This window comes from Osmerus eperlanus, chromosome 14 (genome assembly GCF_963692335.1).
Source record: "Osmerus eperlanus chromosome 14, fOsmEpe2.1, whole genome shotgun sequence".
In the NCBI taxonomy this organism is placed as follows: Eukaryota; Metazoa; Chordata; class Actinopteri; order Osmeriformes; family Osmeridae; genus Osmerus; species Osmerus eperlanus.
In genome coordinates, this window is record NC_085031.1 from 16516936 (window position 1) to 16537290 (window position 20355).

General features: G+C 52.6%; 1 protein-coding gene across 1 annotated transcript in view; it reads left to right on the forward strand.

Annotated features, from left to right (window-relative positions):
• The window catches only part of cacna1bb (calcium channel, voltage-dependent, N type, alpha 1B subunit, b), a 71784-nt gene that overhangs the window by 14663 nt on the left and 36766 nt on the right, over positions 1-20355 (forward strand). Inside the window, 10 exon segments of the mRNA XM_062478243.1 lie at positions 6-59; positions 61-117; positions 8164-8267; positions 10921-11036; positions 11207-11263; positions 15054-15143; positions 16324-16542; positions 17109-17221; positions 17559-17671; positions 17955-18086. Of these exon segments, the coding sequence (XP_062334227.1) occupies positions 6-59; positions 61-117; positions 8164-8267; positions 10921-11036; positions 11207-11263; positions 15054-15143; positions 16324-16542; positions 17109-17221; positions 17559-17671; positions 17955-18086 (1055 nt within the window).

Sequence of the window (20355 nt, forward strand, 5' to 3'; positions counted from 1 at the left end):
CTGAGTACTGGATCGGACCCAACTTCGGCATCACCAACTTCGACAACATCCTGTTTGCCCGTGCTCACGGTCTTCCAGTGCATCACCATGGAGGGCTGGGTGGACATCCTCTACAACGTGAGTCAGACAGCCACAGGACTCATCACCCCCTGACTGGCTCTCTCTCTTTCCTCTCACTCTGACTGGCTCTCTCTCTCTTTCCTCTCACTCTTACTGGCTCTCTCTCTCTTTCCTCTCACTCTGACTGGCTCTCTCTCTCTTCCTCTCACTCTGACTGGCTTCTCTCTCTTTCCTCTCACTCTGACTGGCTCTCTCTCTCTTTCTTCTCACTCTGACTGGCTCTCTCTCTCTTTCCTCTCACTCTGACTGGCTCTCTCTCTCTTTCCTCTCACTCTGACTGCTCTCTCTCTTTCCTCTCACTCTGACTGGCTCTCTTCTCTTTCCTCTCACTCTGACTGGCTCTCATCTCTTTCCTCTCGACTTCTGACTGTGCTCTCTCTCTCTTTCCTCTCACTCTGTCTGGCTCTCTCTCTCTTTCTTCTCACTCTGACTGGCTCTCTCTCTCTTTCCTCTCACTCTGACTGGCTCTCTCTCTCTTTCCTCTCACTCTGACTGCTCTCTCTCTTCCCTCTCACTCTGACTGGCTCTCTCTCTCTTTCCCTCTCACTCTGACTGGCTCTCTCTCTCTTTCCTCTCACTCTGACTGGCTCTCTCTCTTCCTCTCACTCTGACTGGCTCTCTCTCTTTCCTCTCACTCTGACTGGCTCTCTCTCTCTTTCCTCTCACTCTGTCTGGCTCTCTCTCTCTTTCTTCTCACTCTGACTGGCTCTCTCTCTCTTTCCTCTCACTCTGACTGGCTCTCTCTCTCTTTCCTCTCACTCTGACTGGCTCCTCTCTCTTCCCTCTCACTCTGACTGGTCTCTCTCTCTTTCCTCTCACTCTGACTGGCTCTCTCTCTCTTTCCTCTCACTCTGACTGGCTCTCTCTCTCTTTCCTCTCACTCTGACTGTCTCTCTCTCTCTTTCCTCTCACTCTGACTGGCTCTCTCTCTCTTTCCTCTCACTCTGACTGCTCTCTCTCTCTTTCCTCTCACTCTGACTGGCTCTCTCTCTTTCCTCTCACTCTGACTGTCTCTCTCTCTTTCTTCTCACTCTGACTGTCTCTCTCTCTCTCTCTCTCTCTCTTCCTCTCACTTTGACTGTCTCTCTCTCTTTCCTCTCACTCTGGCCTGTCTCTCGTTCTTTCCTCTCAATCTCTCTCTCAATCTTTCAATCTCCCTCTCTCAGTCTCTCTCTCTCTCTCGCTCTCTCTTTCTCAATCTCTCTCTTCCCCTATTTCTCATCACATCCCCTTGTTACTACTCTATCACCCATGATACAAACCTCCAGTCCTTTGGCCCATATCCCAGCCTTCCTCACACATCGTACATAGTCATTGTCTTTCTGTGTGACTGTGTGTGTGTGTGTTCTGTAATGCTGTGAAAGAGACTCACAGGAGACAGAGAGAGAGAGCCACTGGAGAACTCTGATTTGGCAGGTCTGGGGTTCTCCTTGGCTGAGTAGGGCACAACTCCGGATTCCAGAAGAAGGGAACTGTCGGTTGCTTTTAAAATGGTGTGTGTGCTTCACTGCTATCACAGGTCCTGCTGCTCCATGCTCACAGTGAGATAGCTCGCTCTGTCAGTTGATTGGTCTGTCGGTTGGTCAGCTGGTCAGTTGGTTGGCTGGTTGGTTGGTTGGTTGGTCGGTACACAAAAAAAGTACCCTTCTTTGGAACTGGCACCTGTTCCTCTGGCCTGCCCTCGCACTGAGGCCCAGAGCCTGCCCTCGCACTGAGGCCCAGAGCCTGCCCTCGCACTGAGGTCCAGAGCCTGCCCTCGCACTGAGGCCCAGAGCCTGCCCTCGCACTGAGGCCCAGAGCTGCCGTCGCACTGAGGCCCAGAGCCTGCCCTCGCACTGAGGCCCAGAGCCTGCCCTCGCACTGAGGCCCAGAGCCTGCCCTCGCACTGAGGCCCAGAGCCTGCCCTCGCACTGAGGCCCAGAGCCTGCCCTCGCACTGAGGCCCAGAGCCTGCCGTCGCACTGAGGCCCAGAGCCTGCCCTCGCACTGAGGCCCAGAGCCTGCCGTCGCACTGAGGCCCAGAGCCTGCCTCGCACTGAGGCCCAGAGCCTGCCCTCGCACTGAGGCCCAGAGCCTTCCCTCGCACTGAGGCCCAGAGCCTGCCGTCGCACTGAGGCCCAGAGCCTGCCCTCGCACTGAGGCCCAGAGCCTGCCCTCGCACTGAGGCCCAGAGCCTGCCCTCGCACTGAGGGCCCAGAGCCTGCCCTCGCACTGAGGCCCAGAGCCTGCCCTCGCACTGAGGCCCAGAGCCTGCCCTCGCACTGAGGCCCAGAGCCTGCCCTCGCACTGAGGCCCAGAGCCTGCCGTCGCACTGAGGCCCAGAGCCTGCCTTCGCACTGAGGCCCAGAGCCTGCCCTCGCACTGAGGTCCAGAGCCTGCCCTCGCACTGAGGCCCAGAGCCTGCCCTCGCACTGAGGCCCAGAGCCTGCCCTCGCACTGAGGTCCAGAGCCTGCCCTCGCACTGAGGCCCAGAGCCTGCCCTCGCACTGAGGCCCAGAGCCTGCCCTCGCACTGAGGCCCAGAGCCTGCCCTCGCACTGAGGCCCAGAGCCTGCCCTCGCACTGAGCCCAGAGCCTGCCCTCGCACTGAGCCCAGAGCCTGCCCTCGCACTGAGGCCCAGAGCCTGCCCTCGCACTGAGGCCAGAGCCTGCCCTCGCACTGAGGCCCAGAGCCTGCCCTCGCACTGAGGCCAGAGCCTGCCTCGCACTGAGGCCCAGAGCCTGCCCTCGCACTGAGGTCCATTTCCCTGAGACCCGCGCAGGTGTCTCCAGTGTGTATGTGTGTGTGTGTGTGTGTGTGTGCGTGAGTGAGTGTGTGCGTGTATGTGTGCTGGCTTCACATCATTGAGGACTCTACCACTGGGGGAGAGATATTCAGCTGGCCAACTACCCATGAAGAGGCAACAGATGATGATAGCTCTGGATCTTTGAGCTCTCTAGCTCTCTCTCTCTCTCTCTCTCTCTCTCTCTCTCTCTCTCTCTCTCTCTCTCTCTCTCTCTCTCTCTCTCTCTCTCTCTCTCTCTCTCTCTCTAGCTATCTCTCTCTCTCTCTCTCTCTCTCTCTAGCTATCTCTTTCTCTCTGTGAAGCTCTCTCTCTCTGTAGCTTCTCTCTCTGTCTCTCTCTCTCTCGTTCTCTCTGTAGCTCTCTCTCTCTGTAGCTCTCTCTCGCTCTCTCTCTCTCTCTCTGTAGCTCTCTCTCGCTCTCCTCTCTCTCTCTGTAGCTCTCTCTCTAGCTCTCTCTCTCTCTCTCTGTAGCTCTCTCTCTCTGTGTAGCTCTCTTTCTCTCTCTCTAGCTCTCCCTCTCTCTGTAGCTCTCTCTCTCTGTAGCTGTCTCTCGCTCTCTCAATGCCCTTTCATAAGCTCTAGTTTTCACGTTTTGTGTTTTGTATCTCAGTACGATTACCAAATGGATCACTTGAATGAACGTCCCATGGGAGTTTATGAGGTTGAGTCACTAGCCAAGACAGTGTATCATTACAGGAGATTGATTTATTAGATCAGCACACAAACTAATCCTGACATGGAAGATTCTTCCACAACTGCATGTCAAGGAGAAACAAAAGCTAAACCAGACTTCTGTTAGACTGAGTCTGCTCAGCCACCCCCTGCTAACTGGAGGCTGTGATGGTGGTACTGGAACATGCAGACAGACAGGAAGCAGACAGACAGGAAGCAGACAGACCGGAAGCAGACAGGAGTCAGACAGACAGACAGGAAGCAGACAGACAGACAGACAGGAAGCAGACAGACCGGAAGCAGACAGGGAGGCAGACAGACAGACAGGAAGCAGACAGACCGGAAGCAGACAGGAGCAGACAGGAAGCAGACAGGACAGACAGACAGGAAGGCAGACAGACCCCCTTTCATCTGTCTTTCTAATCTTCCCTCTCCCTCTCTCTCCCTCCCTCTCTCTCTCCCTCTCCCTCTCTCCTTCTCTCTCCTCCTCCCCTCCCTCTCTCCTCTCCCTCTCCCTCCCTCTCTCCCTCTCCGTCTCTCTCCATCTCCCTCTCTCTCTCCCTCTCTCTCTCTCTTTAACGGCCGCAGACCGATCAGAGGAGCTTCAAGGCTTCCTCTGCTGTGTCATGTTCTCTTTTGGCTTCCCATGATTCTCTCTGGCTGTGTCCCAGCCCTCCCGGAGACCCCTTCATCTCCCAACACTTGCGTTGCGTGGGATACGAGCCGACTGTGTCCGAGAGTGGTCGTGTGAGGGGGATGAGTCAGAGCGGTCGTCAAGGTTACATTTTTTTGCTCAGTGAAAGCTTGGTTGAAGACAGCTCTTCCAGCTAGTGTTGAGAGGGATTTCCACTTCAGGAGTTCTGCTGTGGTTGCCGCGGTGTTTTCATGCGCTCCCGGGTTCCTGCGTGGCAACGGTCGCCATGGCCGCGGTCGACTTTGTCTCTCGCCTCATTAGAGCCCTCTGAGTCATCGAGCCCGGGCGCACCTTGACCCCGTCGCCATGGCATCCGCCGCTGTCACGGCGATCACAGTTCTCATTAAACGCTTGTAAAAATAGAGTGGAGGGGGGGGGGGGGGCAAGGAGCTGGCCAGGAGACCCGGCCGAGTGTGTGTGGGGTGTGTGTGTCTGTGTGGTTTGTGTGTGTTGGTGAATCATCCTTTTAGGACATGGCTAATTGGAGCATCAGTAAAACATGAGCGGCGCGGAACACTGTTTGCTTTAGTCTACCGTGTGTGTGTTGTGTGTGTGTGTGTGTGTGTGTGTGTGTGTGTGTGTGTGTGTGTGTGTAAAATAAAATGTGTACGTCTTTGAATGCATGTGTTCTCTTCCTCTGTGTGTGTGTTTGGGGGGGTTGTGTATATATGGGAGGGGGAGTGTGTGTATGAGTAGTGTGATGGGTGTGTGTACACATCACAAGGCGTTATTATTCCTACACTACCTGGGGGTGGGGGGTGGGGGGTGGGGAGGGGGTGGGGGGGGGGGGGGGGGGGTAGAGGGTCCTGTGGGCACATCACACACCACGTTAAAGAACTGTGTTTTATTGTGAGGGATGTTCAGAGAGTCTTGTCTCTGCCAGTCTCCTTGCCTCCGGCTGTTCCCTCCTCATCGCTCTCTCAGCCGGTCTCTCCTGGGAGAGACAGCCGGTGTATTGATTCAGAGCTCTTGTCTATATTTTTCTAACAGTCTAGCTGGGTGGCCTTTTACAGTACCTTTGTGTGTGTGCATGCATGTGTGCGCGTGTGTGTTTCTTGTGTTTCCTAGAAACAATTTAACAACGTTCCAGCAATTTAACAACGTTCCAGCCTTTCAGGTCGGTCAGTGTCACCCAGGCTTTTTTAATGAACAGCACTGGTACTGGTGATGTGTGCAGTGCTGTTAGAGACAGGAGTTCTCAGGGTCAAGGGTCACACTGGAACGTTGTTCTGTTATCTTCCTGGGAGACGGTTAGTCTGTCTCTGGAGGTCTGGAGCAGCACAGCAGCAGTGTGTGTGTGTGAGTGTGTTTGTGTGTGTGAGGCCAGACCCCCTGAAAGAAATGACATGGATCACAGTGATGGATATCCCCTCCCAGACCCTCCCATCCCCCTGCCCCCCGGCCCCCCTGCCCCCTCCCAGCCTGGAGCCTGCCTCGCTCTCTCTGCTCATGATGCTGTCACAGCAATATTACTTCTGGAATAATGCAACCTCGAGGAATTTTAAACGCTCTTGTTATAGACTGGCGAGGGGGCGGGGTTAGATGTATGGATGTGGGGGGTGGGGGGGCAGGGGGCGGGAGAGTGTGAATGAATTTGCAAGCATGAATCTTTTCTCTTCTTTTCTCCATCTCTCCTCTCTCTCTCTTCTCCTCTGCTTTTTGGTCTCTCCTCCCCTCTCATCCTCAAATCTTCGCTCTCTTTCTTCTCCTCCCCTATTCTCTCTCTCTCTTCCTCTCTCCTCTCTTCTCTTCTCCTCTCCTCCTCTCTGATTGGGTGAGAAGCCTGACGATGGTCCTATCTTGAAAGAAGATCCCTCATTAGTCCCTCTCATCTCAGCGCTGACTCTGGGCTTTGTGTGGATCACAAGGCTAAACGTCTTCATCTCCCAACACGTAGCACGTAGCGATGCTTGAACTTCTCCCTGGCGTGTCTGCGAGACAGGATTTGTTCTGGGGCCTGGGTGAGACTGTGCTGCCATACAGTGATATATTACTGTTCCGTATGTTTGTGACATAGCGTTGCATTGTTCCAACCGCATCAGCTAAACTAGGAAAAGTAAATATTCAACAGACAGTGTAAACGGTACACTGCTGTATGTGACAGATATCATCAAATCTATAGGAAGAATGTGCATGGGTGGTGCTGAAAAAAATGTGCCGCTGTAGCAAAAGCGGAAGTGATTGGAGTCTGTTATTGTTGTATTTTTGACAACCGAAAAAATAAAAAACACAGAGCTCCGTGTAGCGTCAGCGTGTAGGAGGGGGAGAGGGAGGGGGAGAGGTGTCAACGACAGGGGAGGGTTCCTGCATGTCCAGCTGACTCAGCAGTCCTGATGCAACAGGGTGTCAGCCAGACACAAGGAGGAGGGAGGGGGAGGGGGAGGGGGGAGAAGGTAAGAGAGAGGAATGGGGGGGATAGAGGAAGTGAGAGAGAGAGATGTGGAAAAGGAGAGGAAGAGAGCAGTGTGTTCAGTCCTCCGTCCTGAATCCCTGGAGGGAAGGGAGGGAGGGCGGGAGAGAGGGAGGGCGGGAGAGAGGGAGGGCAGGAGAGAGGGAGGGAGGGGGGGAGGGAGGGATGGAGAGGAGCCGCAGAGATAACGAGGGAGTTAGAGGGACGCAGAGACTAAAGAGAGGATGAAGAAGAGTGATCCTGAAAGGATGGTGCAGCCCTTTATCCATGGTGGGGTTAGCCTCAGTGACAACTGAGAGAGAAGAGGAGGCGTGTGTGTGTCTCTGTGTGTGTGTGTGTGTGTGTGTGTGTCTGTGTGTGTGTGTCTCTGTGTGTGTCTCTCTGTGTGTGTTTGTGTGTCTCTGTGTGTGTGTCTCTGTGTGTGTTTGTGTGTCTCTGTGTGTGTATTACAGTAAAGTGTCTGTTTTTGAGGCCATCTGCTGATTCTGCCACCCTAAAGCTCGTAATCACCATGACCCTGGGCTGCTCACGCTGGTGTCTGAACATCAGCGAGCTCATCACTCCACGGCCTGCCTGGTGCTACTGTCGCTAGCTTGTTTGATTACAGTTGACTGGCCTCTAACTGGGTCACTGCCTCTCTCCCTCCCTCCACACTTTCATAAAGATCCTCCCTCCCTCCCTCCCTCCATAAAGAGGAGTTTTCTCCTCTCTCTTCAAGGAGGTCTTCTGAACCGCCCACCTCTTGATCTGCAGTCAAATGCTCTAATCGCTGAGCTTCACCCAGGGTGGAAGAAGAGAACAGGTAGATTCAAGTTTGGGTTGTCTGGCAGAACAGACCAGGGTTAGACTCCTGTAATCCCGTCCATCAGAACAGACCAGGATTAGACTCCTGTAATCCCGTCCATCAGAACAGACCAGGGTTAGACTCATGTAATCCCGTTCATCAGAACAGACCAGGGTTAGACTCCTGTAATCCCGTTCATCAGAACAGACCAGGGTTAGACTCCTGTAATCCCGTCCATCAGAACAGACCAGGGTTAGACTCCTGTAATCCTGTCCATCAGAACAGACCAGGGTTAGACACACAGACACACAGACACACAGACACGCAGGCAGGCATGGCTCAAGACTGCGTCTCCAGAGCTCAGACTCAGACTAAAACTATCCATTTATCACAGCTTCCTCTTGTTGTATCACATGGTTTGTGTTGTGTGTTTTGAGCCTGAGAGATGTGTGTTGTGTGGAAGGGGTCTTTGCTGGCTGGGTGTGTGTGGGAGTGTGTTTCTAGAGAGCACACCCACTGTGCTGGATATGGATCTGATATGGATCTGTTGATGTGAACTAAAACAACTGACCTTGCTGAACTTCTTGTTTTGTCAATTTGAATGTACTTGGATTTCTTACCTGTCGTTTACAGTTTTCTGTTCCATCCGCCTAACACTGTCTGTCTGTGTGTGTGTGTGTGTGTGTGTGTGTGTGTGTAGGCCAACGATGCCTCGGGGAACACGTGGAACTGGCTCTACTTCATCCCTCTCATCATCATCGGCTCCTTCTTCATGCTTAACCTGGTGCTGGGAGTCCTGTCAGGGTGAGTACTACCTCACACACACACACACACACACACACACACACACTAACCTGGTGCTGGGAGTCCTGTCAGGGTGAGTACTACCTCACACACTCTCACACACACTAACCTGGTGCTGGGAGTCCTGTCAGGGTGAGTACTACCTCACACACTCTCACACACACACACACACACACACACACACACACACTAATGTACTCACTCACACACACACACACACACACTAATGTACTCACTCACACACACACACACACACTAATGTACTCACTCACCCACTCAACACACACACACTCACTCCTTTACCCACTCACACACTCACACACACACTAATATATCCACGCACCCACATACACACACACACACACTAATTTACCCACTCACACACACACACACACACACACTAATGTACTCACTCACCCACTCAACACACACACTCACTCACAGACACACTCCTTTACCCACTCACACACACTTACACTCATACACACACACACCCCCTCTCTCCTAGTTGCTGTGCTCAGCCTGCACAGAGTGGGGGAGGTGTGTCCTGCGTGTAGACACAGGGTCTGGAAGGACGCCTCGTCTTAGCAAACAAACACACCATCCATCCTTATTATCTGTGACTGGAGAGGGCACAGCCTCCTATACTTAGCTAGTCCATCACACACACACATGCACACACACACACATGCACGCGTGCACGGACACACAAAGGGACGTGTGTGTGAGTGTGTGTGTGTCCTTCCTGTGTGAGTGTTTGTGTGCGAGTGTCTGTGTGTGAGAGTGTGTGTGTGTCCTTCCTGTGTGAGTGTTTGTGTGCGAGTGTCTGTGTGTGAGTGTGTGTGTGTGAGTGTGTGTGTGTGTGTGTGTGTGTGTGTGTGTGTAACCCTCTGTAGGGTAATGGGTGAATCCACTCAGGCTGAAAGCATGCGGGGCCTGCAGGAGAAAGCGTCCTCTTAAAGATATGTGCATTTACAGAAGCATAACCATAATGAAATGACCCCAGCGCTGAAACAGCTCTGTAAATACAGAGAGCTTTGCTTGATCTTAATGAAAAGCCACTTACATCCCAGCTCCTTCTGAGTCAACGTTCACAAGAGCCGACTCTCTTCCTCTTCTACCTCCTGCTTTATTGTTGTCTCTCTCTCAATTTCTCTCTCACTCTACCTCTCTCTCTCTCTCTCTCTCTCTCCATATTTGGCTTCCAGGGGACACAGTGTAAAGCGGGAGGTACAGTGGTATGCCATGATTTGGGGGGGGATGTGTGTACGGTGGGGTTCTTTATGTGTTCTTGAAAACCTGGCACCCTCAGTGCATCCTGACTGGCTGTCTGCTGGGTCGCATGCAGTGTCAATGTGACTCAACGCCTTGATGACAGCGTCTTTTTCCGGGGTGCTCCCTTCCGTCTTTCTTCTCCCCCTCTACTCCTTCCATCTTCTCCTCTCTCCCTTCTCTTCCTCTCCGCCTCTGTCCCCTGATGTGTTCTGGAACATCTTCTCCTCAGCTGTAATCAGGACGTCCTCCCTCGGTCCTGTCCCTGGAGCCGGCATCCTCTCCGTCTGAGAGAGAGGAGCTGTGAGAAGGAGCCTCTGGTGTCTGAGAGAGAGGAGCTGTGAGAAGGAGCCTCTGGTGTCTGAGAGAGAGGAGCTGTGAGAAGGAGCCTCTGGTGTCTGAGAGAGAGGAGCTGTGAGAAGGAGCCTCTGGTGTCTGAGAGAGAGGAGCTGTGAGAAGGAGCCTCTGGTGTCTGAGAGAGAGGAGCTGTGAGAAGGAGCCTCTGGTGTCTGAGAGAGAGGAGCTGTGAGAAGGAGCCTCTGGTGTCTGAGAGAGAGGAGCTGTGAGAAGGAGCCTCTGGTGTCTGAGAGAGAGGAGCTGTGAGAAGGAGCCTCTGGTGTCTGAGAGAGAGGAGCTGTGAGAAGGAGCCTCTGGTGTCTGAGAGAGAGGAGCTGTGAGAAGGAGCCTCTGGTGTCTGAGAGAGAGGAGCTGTGAGAAGGAGCCTCTGGTGTCTGAGAGAGAGGAGCTGTGAGAAGGAGCCTCTGGTGTCTGAGAGAGAGGAGCTGTGAGAAGGAGCCTCTGGTGTCTGAGAGAGAGGAGCTGTGAGAAGGAGCCTCTGGTGTCTGAGAGAGAGGAGCTGTGAGAAGGAGCCTCTGGTGTCTGAGAGAGAGGAGCTGTGAGAAGGAGCCTCTGGTGTCTGGGAATGAAAGGAAACATCTGGCGTGTGTCGTTAGTTTGAACAGAGCAGGGCTCCTCCTCCAGCACACAGAACAGACCTGCTGCTCCCCTTCATCCTGTTCTCACCTTCTGTCTGCCTGCCTGCCTGCCTGTCAATCTGCCTGTCTGTCTGTCTGTCTGTCCCAACACTCTCTTAGCAACTCCCCCCCCCCCCTTGTCCTGGTGTTGCTGTGTGCCTTCAGGCCACCATGTGGCACTGTGGCCCCCTGACCCTCCCAGCCCCTAGTCTCAGAAGTAAAGGACCCACCTAGTCAGTGGGCCAGGCACAGACTGCCTTGTCTGCTTTGGCACAGCAGGGCTGTGGAGAAGTTTGTGTTGTGGGTTTCGTAGGTGGGCTGTGATTTTTATTATATTGTGTGTTTTCCGTGTGTGTATGTGTCTGGGTGTGTGTGTGTGCTGCATGTGTGTGTGTGTGCCTTCACAGGGAGTTTGCCAAGGAGAGAGAGCGTGTGGAGAAGAGGCAGGAGTTCCTGAAGCTGCGCAGACAGCAGCAGATCGAGAGGGAGCTGACTGGATACCTGGAGTGGATCTGCAAGGCGGGTATGACTGTTCCACACACTCCCCCTCTCCCGTTTATGTGTGTGCACGTGGGTGTGTTTGCGTGTGTGTGTGTACAGTACGCTAGTGTTTGTTGGTGCGTGTTTCTGCGTGTGTGTCTGTTGAAGTGTGTGGCGTTCCTGACCCCCTGCCCCGTGTCTCCTGCGTTCCAGAGGAGGTGCTGCTGGCGGAGGAGGATGAGAACGCGGAGGAGCGCTCACCCCTGGACGGTGCGTGGAGGAGGGAGAACCTCGAGACGGAGGCAGGGTACAGGAGGGAGAACCTCCAGGTGGAGGCAGGGTACAGGATGGAGAACCTCCAAGTGGAGGCAGGGTACAGGAGGAGGGAGAACCTCCAGGTGGAGGCAGGGTACAGGAGGGAGAACCTCCAGGTGGAGGCAGGGTACAGGAGGGAGAACCTCGAGGCGGAGGCAGGGTACAGGAGGGAGAACCTCGAGGCGGAGGCAGGGTACAGGAGGGAGAACCTCCAGGTGGAGGCAGGGTACAGGAGGGAGAACCTCCAGGTGGAGGCAGGGTACAGGAGGGAGAACCTCCAGGTGGAGGCAGGGTACAGGAGGAGGGAGAACCTCCAGGTGGAGGCAGGGTACAGGAGGAGGGAGAACCTCCAGGTGGAGGCAGGGTACAGGAGGAGGGAGAACCTCCAGGTGGAGGCAGGGTACAGGAGGGAGAACCTCCAGGTGGAGGCAGGGTACAGGAGGGAGAACCTCCAGGTGGAGGCAGGGTACAGGAGGAGGGAGAACCTCCAGGCGGAGGCAGGGTACAGGAGGGAGAACCTCCAGGCGGAGGCAGGGTACAGGAGGAGGGAGAACCTCCAGGCGGAGGCAGGGTACAGGAGGGAGAACCTCCAGGTGGAGGCAGGGTACAGGAGGAGGGAGAACCTCCAGGCGGAGGCAGGGTACAGGAGGAGGGAGAACCTCCAGGCGGAGGCAGGGTACAGGAGGGAGAACCTCCAGGCGGAGGCAGGGTACAGGAGGGAGAACCTCCAGGTGGAGGCAGGGTACAGGAGGAGGGAGAACCTCCAGGCGGAGGCAGGGTACAGGAGGGAGAACCTCCAGGCGGAGGCAGGGTACAGGAGGGAGAACCTCCAGGCGGAGGCAGGGTACAGGAGGAGGGAGAACCTCCAGGCGGAGGCAGGGTACAGGAGGAGGGAGAACCTCCAGGCGGAGGCAGGGTACAGGAGGGAGAACCTCCAGGCGGAGGCAGGGTACAGGAGGAGGGAGAACCTCCAGGCGGAGGCAGGGTACAGGAGGAGGGAGAACCTCCAGGCGGAGGCAGGGTACAGGAGGGAGAACCTCCAGGCGGAGGCAGGGTACAGGAGGAGGGAGAACCTCCAGGCGGAGGCAGGGTACAGGAGGAGGGAGAACCTCCAGGTGGAGGCAGGGTACAGGAGGGAGAACCTCCAGGCGGACCTCCATCTTCAGCTCGGTTTTTGCGTTGAAAAAGTACAAACAGGCGACATTCAACCACCGTTCCACGAATGTGGCCTGGTTCTTTTTGCCAGAGGGTTGATAGATCGGTCCATATCACAGCTGGCGTACTTCCCTTATTAGATCAGTGTCCACAAAAGAATAGGGCTGTTGTTCCCTTCATATGTCCATCTAGACTCTATGCAATTACCTTTATGACTGCATTCTTCAAATATTGATTTTCTTGCCAGTGTCTTTTTAGATTGGGTGTTTGAGTGTGTTGACACTGGGGTGGTGTGTGGGTAGGGTGTCTGGCTGGAGGATAAAATATTGTGTTTCTGTTTAATTCTTCCTTCTCCTGTCCTTCTCTCTCTCTTTCTATTTCTCCCACTCTCTCTTTCTTTCCCTCTCTCTCTCTCTCTCTCTCTCTTTCTCTCTCTCCCTCTTTCTCTTTCTGTCTCTCTTTGTCTCTCCCAGTCTTTCCATCTCTCTCCATATCTCTCTTTGTCTCTCTTTCTCTCTCTTTGTCTCTCTCTCTCTCTCTCTCTCTCTCTCTCTCTCTCTCTCTCTCTCTCTCTCTCTGAGGCAGTTTCCTTTTGAGATCTCCAACATGTCTTCTCCTTTCCTGTCCCATCCTCCTCTTCCCGTTCTCTCTGTTTGCTCTTTTTCTCTCTCTTCTTCTCTCTCTTCCTCTCTCTGTGCTCCTCTCCTCACCCGGGCGATTCTGTCCAGCTGGAGTCTAGTCATGTCACAGCTGTTGCTCCGCCCAGCCTCCTGCAGACTCCCGTTGTGATAGGCCCGTAATCTCAGCCAATTAGGTCTGCTGTTGGTGCCAGGGTTAATTAGGGGGATTTAGAGGAATGGCTTGATTGGATTAGTTGAGGGAGTGTGCCTTGTAACACACACACACACACACATACACACACGCATGCACACACACGCACATACACATGCACACACACATGCACACACTTACTTTCAAGAAAAAACCAGCGGGCAGTCTTGATTCCTTTCAAGAATGACTGACTGACTTCTTGAATTTATAAATGAGTTCTACATGGAGGATTAGGATGTCTCGGCGCTCAGCTTTGTAAGAGCTGAACATTTGGACAACGGATGTTTCCATCCAGGTGTCTGTTTTTGTCGAGCGCCAATCATCCTCAGACTGACAGCTGGAAGGATAGTTGTTAAAAATGTGGTGTGTTCAGTTAACCGACGGATGCACAGGAGAGAGGATCATCTTACCCTTCAAACAATTTCTCAGTTCTCCCCTTTTACTGTTCAAACTATCTCCCTGGACTGTTCTGGACCAGCGATTGACAACCTGTGGGCCGCGGCCCACTAGTGGTTCGCTAGGGTATTGCAGGTGTATATTTATATAGAATATATATATACAAATTCGTAATAATTTTTTAAAAGACCAACTGACATGACCGCCTTAACGCCCCCCCCCCATTTTTTTGCATATGCCAGCTTCAATCCACTATGCACGCATCACTTCCACATATTGCATAATCCAAGTCAACAATTTCCGGTAGCGAGCAGTTACGTAAATTCTCAAACACAAAATGTGGAGTTTGGGTTGTCTTCCCAAAATGACAATCAACGATGTACATAGGATTCTATGTTGCTGCCCTTCAAGCAAAAGGGAAAAGGGATTAAAATTGTACGTTTCGAGCTACAGCGACAATTAAAAACGTAAGGGTTATCTAACCCACACAGTAAAAGTAGCTAGTGCTAGCTAGGCTAGCTATCCAGGATTTGAGCACTGACGTTAGCTAGCTAGGCTAGCTAGCTAACCTTTAGCTAGCTAACCTTTAGCTACATTATAATGTACTCAAGTATCTGTCAACTTGCTTGCTAGTTGTTAATGTTGTTAATGTTAACACATAAATAATTGGTCTGTCATATTTGTTCCCTATGGATAATGTAATGTAACATGTCTTTCTCAGTTTATAACAAAAATCTGGAAACGGGAGAGATCTCTGTGAGGGCGACCGGTTATAAGAAAAACGTGGAAGAAAAATATCCCAAATTAATTTCGATCTTAAAACTTTTTTGGACAATTTGAAAAATTTTTTTTTTGAGATTCTATGTATTTTTTTCGGATGAGAATTACTTTACGACCTTTAGAAACTTTTTTTTAACGGTTTTGAATCCTGGTGTTGCTGCTGTTTAGCAGCTCCTCGTTCAGCCTCAGAACCCCAGAGGAGAGCGGTGACAGGCAGATCAGGGAGAAGCCTCGTGCTTTTGTCACATTGTGGGGTCTCGCTACGATCACGTTCATGCAGGGCGGTTTTTCAATCCGAGGCTGACTTCAAGCGGAAGGCGTAATCAGCGGATGAACAACGTGATGGGTGCCCACTATTCATAGAATCCAATTAGCCCTCCACTCCAGGAAACGGCATTAACGTTGTGTGTGTCTGTGTGTGCGTGTGTGTGGAGGGTAGCGGGGGTACTGGAGGAGTGTATTGAGAGGCTTCTGATCAGGATTCAAATGTATGTGTGCGCTTGAGCGAGTGTACGAGTGTGAGTGTGTGTACCGTAAAGCATGTGATCTCACCCCCCCCCCCCCCTGTGCTGTGTGTGTTCAGTGCTGAAACGAGGGAAGGTGAAAAAGGGCAAGAACGACCTGATCGCAGAAGAAGAAGGAGTGGATCACTTCACGGACCTGTCCTCCGCAGGTGAGTCCCCCCTCCCTCCCCTCCCCCCTCACACGACCTCTGGCCCCGGGCCATGTTGGAACAGTCCTTCTCCTACCCCTGTGAGCCGTCTGATGTCTGAGACAAGCTCAGGTTTGTTTTGGTTCCACAACGTCTCCCAGGGTGCTCTCAGGTAGAATGAAACTTTTCTTCCTGGACTGTAAAATTGAAAGTCACTGTAAAATACAGCCCTGCAGCATGTTGGAAAGAGACTGTTTTATATTAATGAGACTCACTTCACTGCTAGAAAAGAGAATGTAATTGCTTGTCTTGGGGGGGGGTGCGATGGATAAATAATGAGGGTGATAATTTAAATCATTTTACATAATTTACAGGATCTGGAACTCTCCGTCATTGTTTACGTTAGGGTTAGTTACCTTGGATACAAGGCAGTTTTACACAGTCATCTTCAGTATACTGTATCTCAGTCTGCATTCCTAGACAGATTTCACACTCAGCAAAGCACATTACACGCCTGAAGAGAAATGATACCTTTTTCAGATGAGTCATCCCCAACACTGTATTCCAGACCTCCTCTCTGGCTTGTCTCGTTATTGGCTGGATATTTTTACCTCTCAGACACTTTAAACTCAGTCACGGAGGCCTCTTAATTAGCAGAGATTCTTGCGTCCATTGAAATGGAACAAACTGTCGAGAGGTGGGGAGAGGAGGGAGTAGGGTTTCTAAATATGCTCGTTTTAATAGGTCTGATTACAGCCTTAAATAACCTTGTCTTACTGTCATCCTGTACAGAGAGGTGAAGATGGAACCATTTTCACTGTTTTATGTCATGTTCATTCACAAGCCTTTTTTAGATTTGGGTTGTGACGTTCAAGACGTTGTTGTTTGTGAGTCTGAGATGTGTCTCTCCCTTGTCATGGTCCCCTCCCATCCTTCATCCCTTCCCCTCCCTCCCTTCTCCTGTTCCCTCCCCTATCTTTCTTCCTTTCTCCCCTCTCCTCTTCCTTCACCTTCCCCCTCCCCCTCTCCTGTCCTCACTCCCTCCTCCTCACCCTCCCTCCCCTTCCTCCTCCTTCTCCCTCCTTCACCCTCCCCCTCCCGCTCTCCTGTCCTCACTCCCTCCTCCTCACCCTCCCTCCCTTCCTCCTCCTTCTCCCTCCTTCACCCTCGCCTTCCCCCGTCCTCACCCCGCCCCCCCCAGTCCCCCCAGGCTCCCCGTTCGGGCGTGCCAGTGTGAAGAGCAGTAAGATGGACAGCTCTTCGTATTTCCGTCGGAAGGAGAAGAGGATTCGCTTCTTCATCCGGCGCATGGTGAAGGCCCAGAGCTTCTACTGGATCGTCCTGTGCCTGGTGGGGCTGAACACGCTGTGCGTCGCCATCGTGCACTACGACCAGCCCGACTGGCTGACCAAGGCTCTCTGTGAGTCGCACACACACACAATACACACACAATACACACGCGCGCGTACGTGCAAAAACACACAATACACCTGCACACACTCACATACACACACACACATACAATACCATTGCACAATATGCATATACACAATACACACGCGCGCACATCCAAAAACTGGGGTCAGATGGCTGAGCGGTTAGGGAATCGGGCTATTAATCAGAAGGTTGCTGGTTTGATTCAGGCCGTGCAAAATGACGTTGTGTCCTTGGGCAAGGCACTTCACCCTACTTGCCTCGGGGGAATGTCCCTGTACTTACTGTAAGTCGCTCTGGATAAGAGCGTCTGATAAATGACTAAATGTAAATGTAAAAACACACAATATACCTGCACACACTCACATACACATGAACACAGACACATACATATACGTCCACACACACACATTCACGCACCCACACACACGTACACTTACACACACAAACGAACAATGACGTATGATGGAGATTCAATTATCGATGGTTCCTGATTTACCATCCAATTTTGATCTCTGCGTCTCCCTCTCTTTTGTCCCCCTGGAAACGCAGACCTGGCGGAGTTTGTGTTCCTCGGGCTGTTCCTGTCTGAGATGGCCTTGAAGATGTACGGCCTGGGAGCCCGGAACTACTTCCACTCCTCTTTCAACTGCTTTGACTTTGGCGTGAGTGGCAAGGTTCTATCACCTCCGCTGGAACGCTTTCAAGATTGATGAGTTCCAGGAGACTGATCTCGGATCGAATGGCACTCGTTTCAGCGTCTGATTATTTATGAGGGGGTTTTCATGTGCTGCTTTTGAACCTGAGTCTTTGATGACCAGCTGTCAGAATGAAGTAAATCATCATTGTTACCTCTTCTCCTCCTCTCCTCTCTTCTCCTCCTCTCTTCTCCTCCTCTCTTCTCCTCCTCTCTTCTCCTCTCCTCTCTTCCCTCTCCTCTCTTCTCTTCTCCTCCTCTCCTCTCTTCCCTCTATTCTCTTCTCTTCCTCTCCTCCTCTCCAGGTGATAGTTGGGAGTATTTTCGAGGTGATCTGGGCGATGATCAAACCAGGAGCCTCGTTTGGCATCAGTGTTCTGAGAGCGCTTCGTTTGCTTAGGATATTTAAAGTCACTAAGTGAGTTAAGCACACTCACTTACACACACACACACACACACACACACACACACACACACTTACACACACACACACAAGTCTAACAAGCACACACATACACACAGTTTGTTAAATACATAACCAAACTATCAAATCATTAGCACATTTGTCCCACTGAGCTAGGTTTATAATTATATTATTTGTTGTTCCAATAATCCCTCAAGAGTTTGATAGAAATATTGTAATCGCATTCCCTCCCTCCCTGCACCCCTCCCTCCCTCCCCGTCTCCCTCCCTCCGCCCAGGTACTGGAACTCTCTGAGGAACCTGGTGGTGTCTCTGCTCAACTCCATGAAGTCCATCATCAGCTTGCTGTTCCTCCTCTTCCTCTTCATCGTGGTGTTTGCTCTGCTGGGCATGCAGCTGTTCGGAGGACAGTGAGTATTCACACACACACACACCTACACACCAGACCCTGCGCTCAGACAAACCCTGCGCTCAGACAGACCCTGCGCTCAGACAGACCCTGCGCTCAGACAGACCCTGCGCTCAGACAGACCCTGCGCTCAGACAGACCCTGCGCTCAGACAGACCCTGCGCTCAGACAGACCCTGCGCTCAGACAGACCCTATGCTCAGATGGCTCCATGGTTACGCGGGCCGCTGGGCGCGGCTCTTCAAAGCCCCGGCTTTGGAAACCGCACACGCTGAGGAGCCGCACACGCACCGCACGCTGAGGAACCGCACACACTCGCACCGCACGCTGAGGAACCGCACACACTCGCACCGCACGCTGAGGAACCGCACACACTCGCACCGCACGCTGAGGAACCGCACACACACGACGGTACCGTCGCCATGGCAGCAGGTGTTCCCACCGGCGGCCGAGCGAAGCTCATTCTCACCTTCCTCCCGGGGAGACGGCGGCGGGTGCGCTTGTTCCTCTCCCGCCGGAACCTGAAAGCAGGGGGAGTGGGAGTTGCCATGGCGCCGAGGCGGCATAGCAACGGTCACATCACCGTCAGATGATGGACATGTGTGAAAAGGCTCTGACGTCCATGTGGGGCTCAGTGGCTCAGCCCCCCCCCCTCCCCCTCTCCTTTCTCCCTCTCTCCCCCTCTCCCCCCCCATATTCCGTCTGAATATGGACTTAATAAAGTCCCTGTGGGTCCCTGGAGGGGGGAAAACAACATCCACCATCATCAGAGTAAACACTGGGGAGGCCTTCTATCTCTGGAGCGCCACACTGAAGAAGAGGGGGAGATGAGGGGGGGATGAGGGGGAGGGGGAGAGGAGGAGGAGGGGGAGAGGGGAGGGGGAGGGGGAGAGAGAGAGAAGAGGTTACAAAGAGAGAAAGATGCCATTACAGCATGTGAGAGATTGAGATATCCAGAGAACAAGAGAGACAGAGAGAGAGACAGATAAAGAGAGAGAGAGAGACACAGAGAGACAGAGAGAGAGACAGAGAGATAAAGAGAGAGAGAGAGACACAGAGAGAGAGAGAGGAACAGACAGAGAAATAGAGGGAGGGAAAGAGGGAGGGAGACAGACAGAGAGAGGGGGAGTTTTTTTTAAAATTGAAATCCCCTCTCCTCCCTACCTCCCCCCACACCATCACCATGAAGTATCTAAGCAGGACAGATCAGGAGTCGTTTCGAAAAACTGGTCGCCGTGGTAACCATCCTATTTCCTCTCCCTCATCCCCCCCACCCCCACACCCTCCCTCCTCCACTCTTGGTCCACTCAACCCCTGAAACCCTCCAGCATGACACGTCTTCACGTGTCATTTCCTGCCGACATCTGGCTTTGTGTAGACGTTTTTCACACAACGTCAACGCCTTAACATCTGTGGCGTCCTCTTCAAACCTATCCAATTCTATTTTCTTATGAAACATTAGCAGTTTCACTACAGCGAACACATTTAATGATGTACTGACATGCTACAAAGCCTCACGCTCCTTGTGGGCAATGTTGGCATGATGCATGTGAGAAGTTTTCCTAGTGGAACGGTAAGTGTGTGTGTGTGTGTGTGTGTGAGAGAGCGTGTTGATCAGCCCCTTTGAGGCTGTAGGTGTGAAGGCCTCACACCGTGTGTGTGTGTGGGTGTGTGTGTGTGTGTGTATTGGGAGTCAGGTGGCTGAGCGGTGAGGGAAGCGGGCTAGTAATCTGAAGGTTGCCAGTTCGATTCCCGGCCGTGTCAAATGACGTTGTGTCCTTGGGCAAGGCACTTCACCCTACTTGCCTCGGGGGGAATGTCCCTGTACTTACTGTAAGTCGCTCTGGATAAGAGCGTCTGCTAAATGACTAAATGTAATGTAAATGTGTGTAGCATGTGTGTGTTTCCATGATGTCCGTCTGCTGAATGACCCATCAGCATCTTTATTTCATTCTCTCACTGTCTTCTTCAGTTTCAAGACACCGGACTCTGGTTTCCGCAGGTTTGTTCCCAAACAGAACAAAAGAAGAGGGGGACACGTCAATAGAGGGGGTTTTATAAACAGTTACATCATTATGTGTCTGTGTGTCTGTGTGTGTGTGTGTGGACTAGGTTTCGATGCTCAGCTACTGTGACCTGTGTGTGTTCTGTCCAGATGAATCACAACACGTTTACACAAAATACCTGTGCCCTTTGCTGTCTTTCGCTCTAGTCGTCCATCATCTGTCCTTAGGGGAGCTGCAGCCTCCCAGCCCTATTACACGAGGCTGT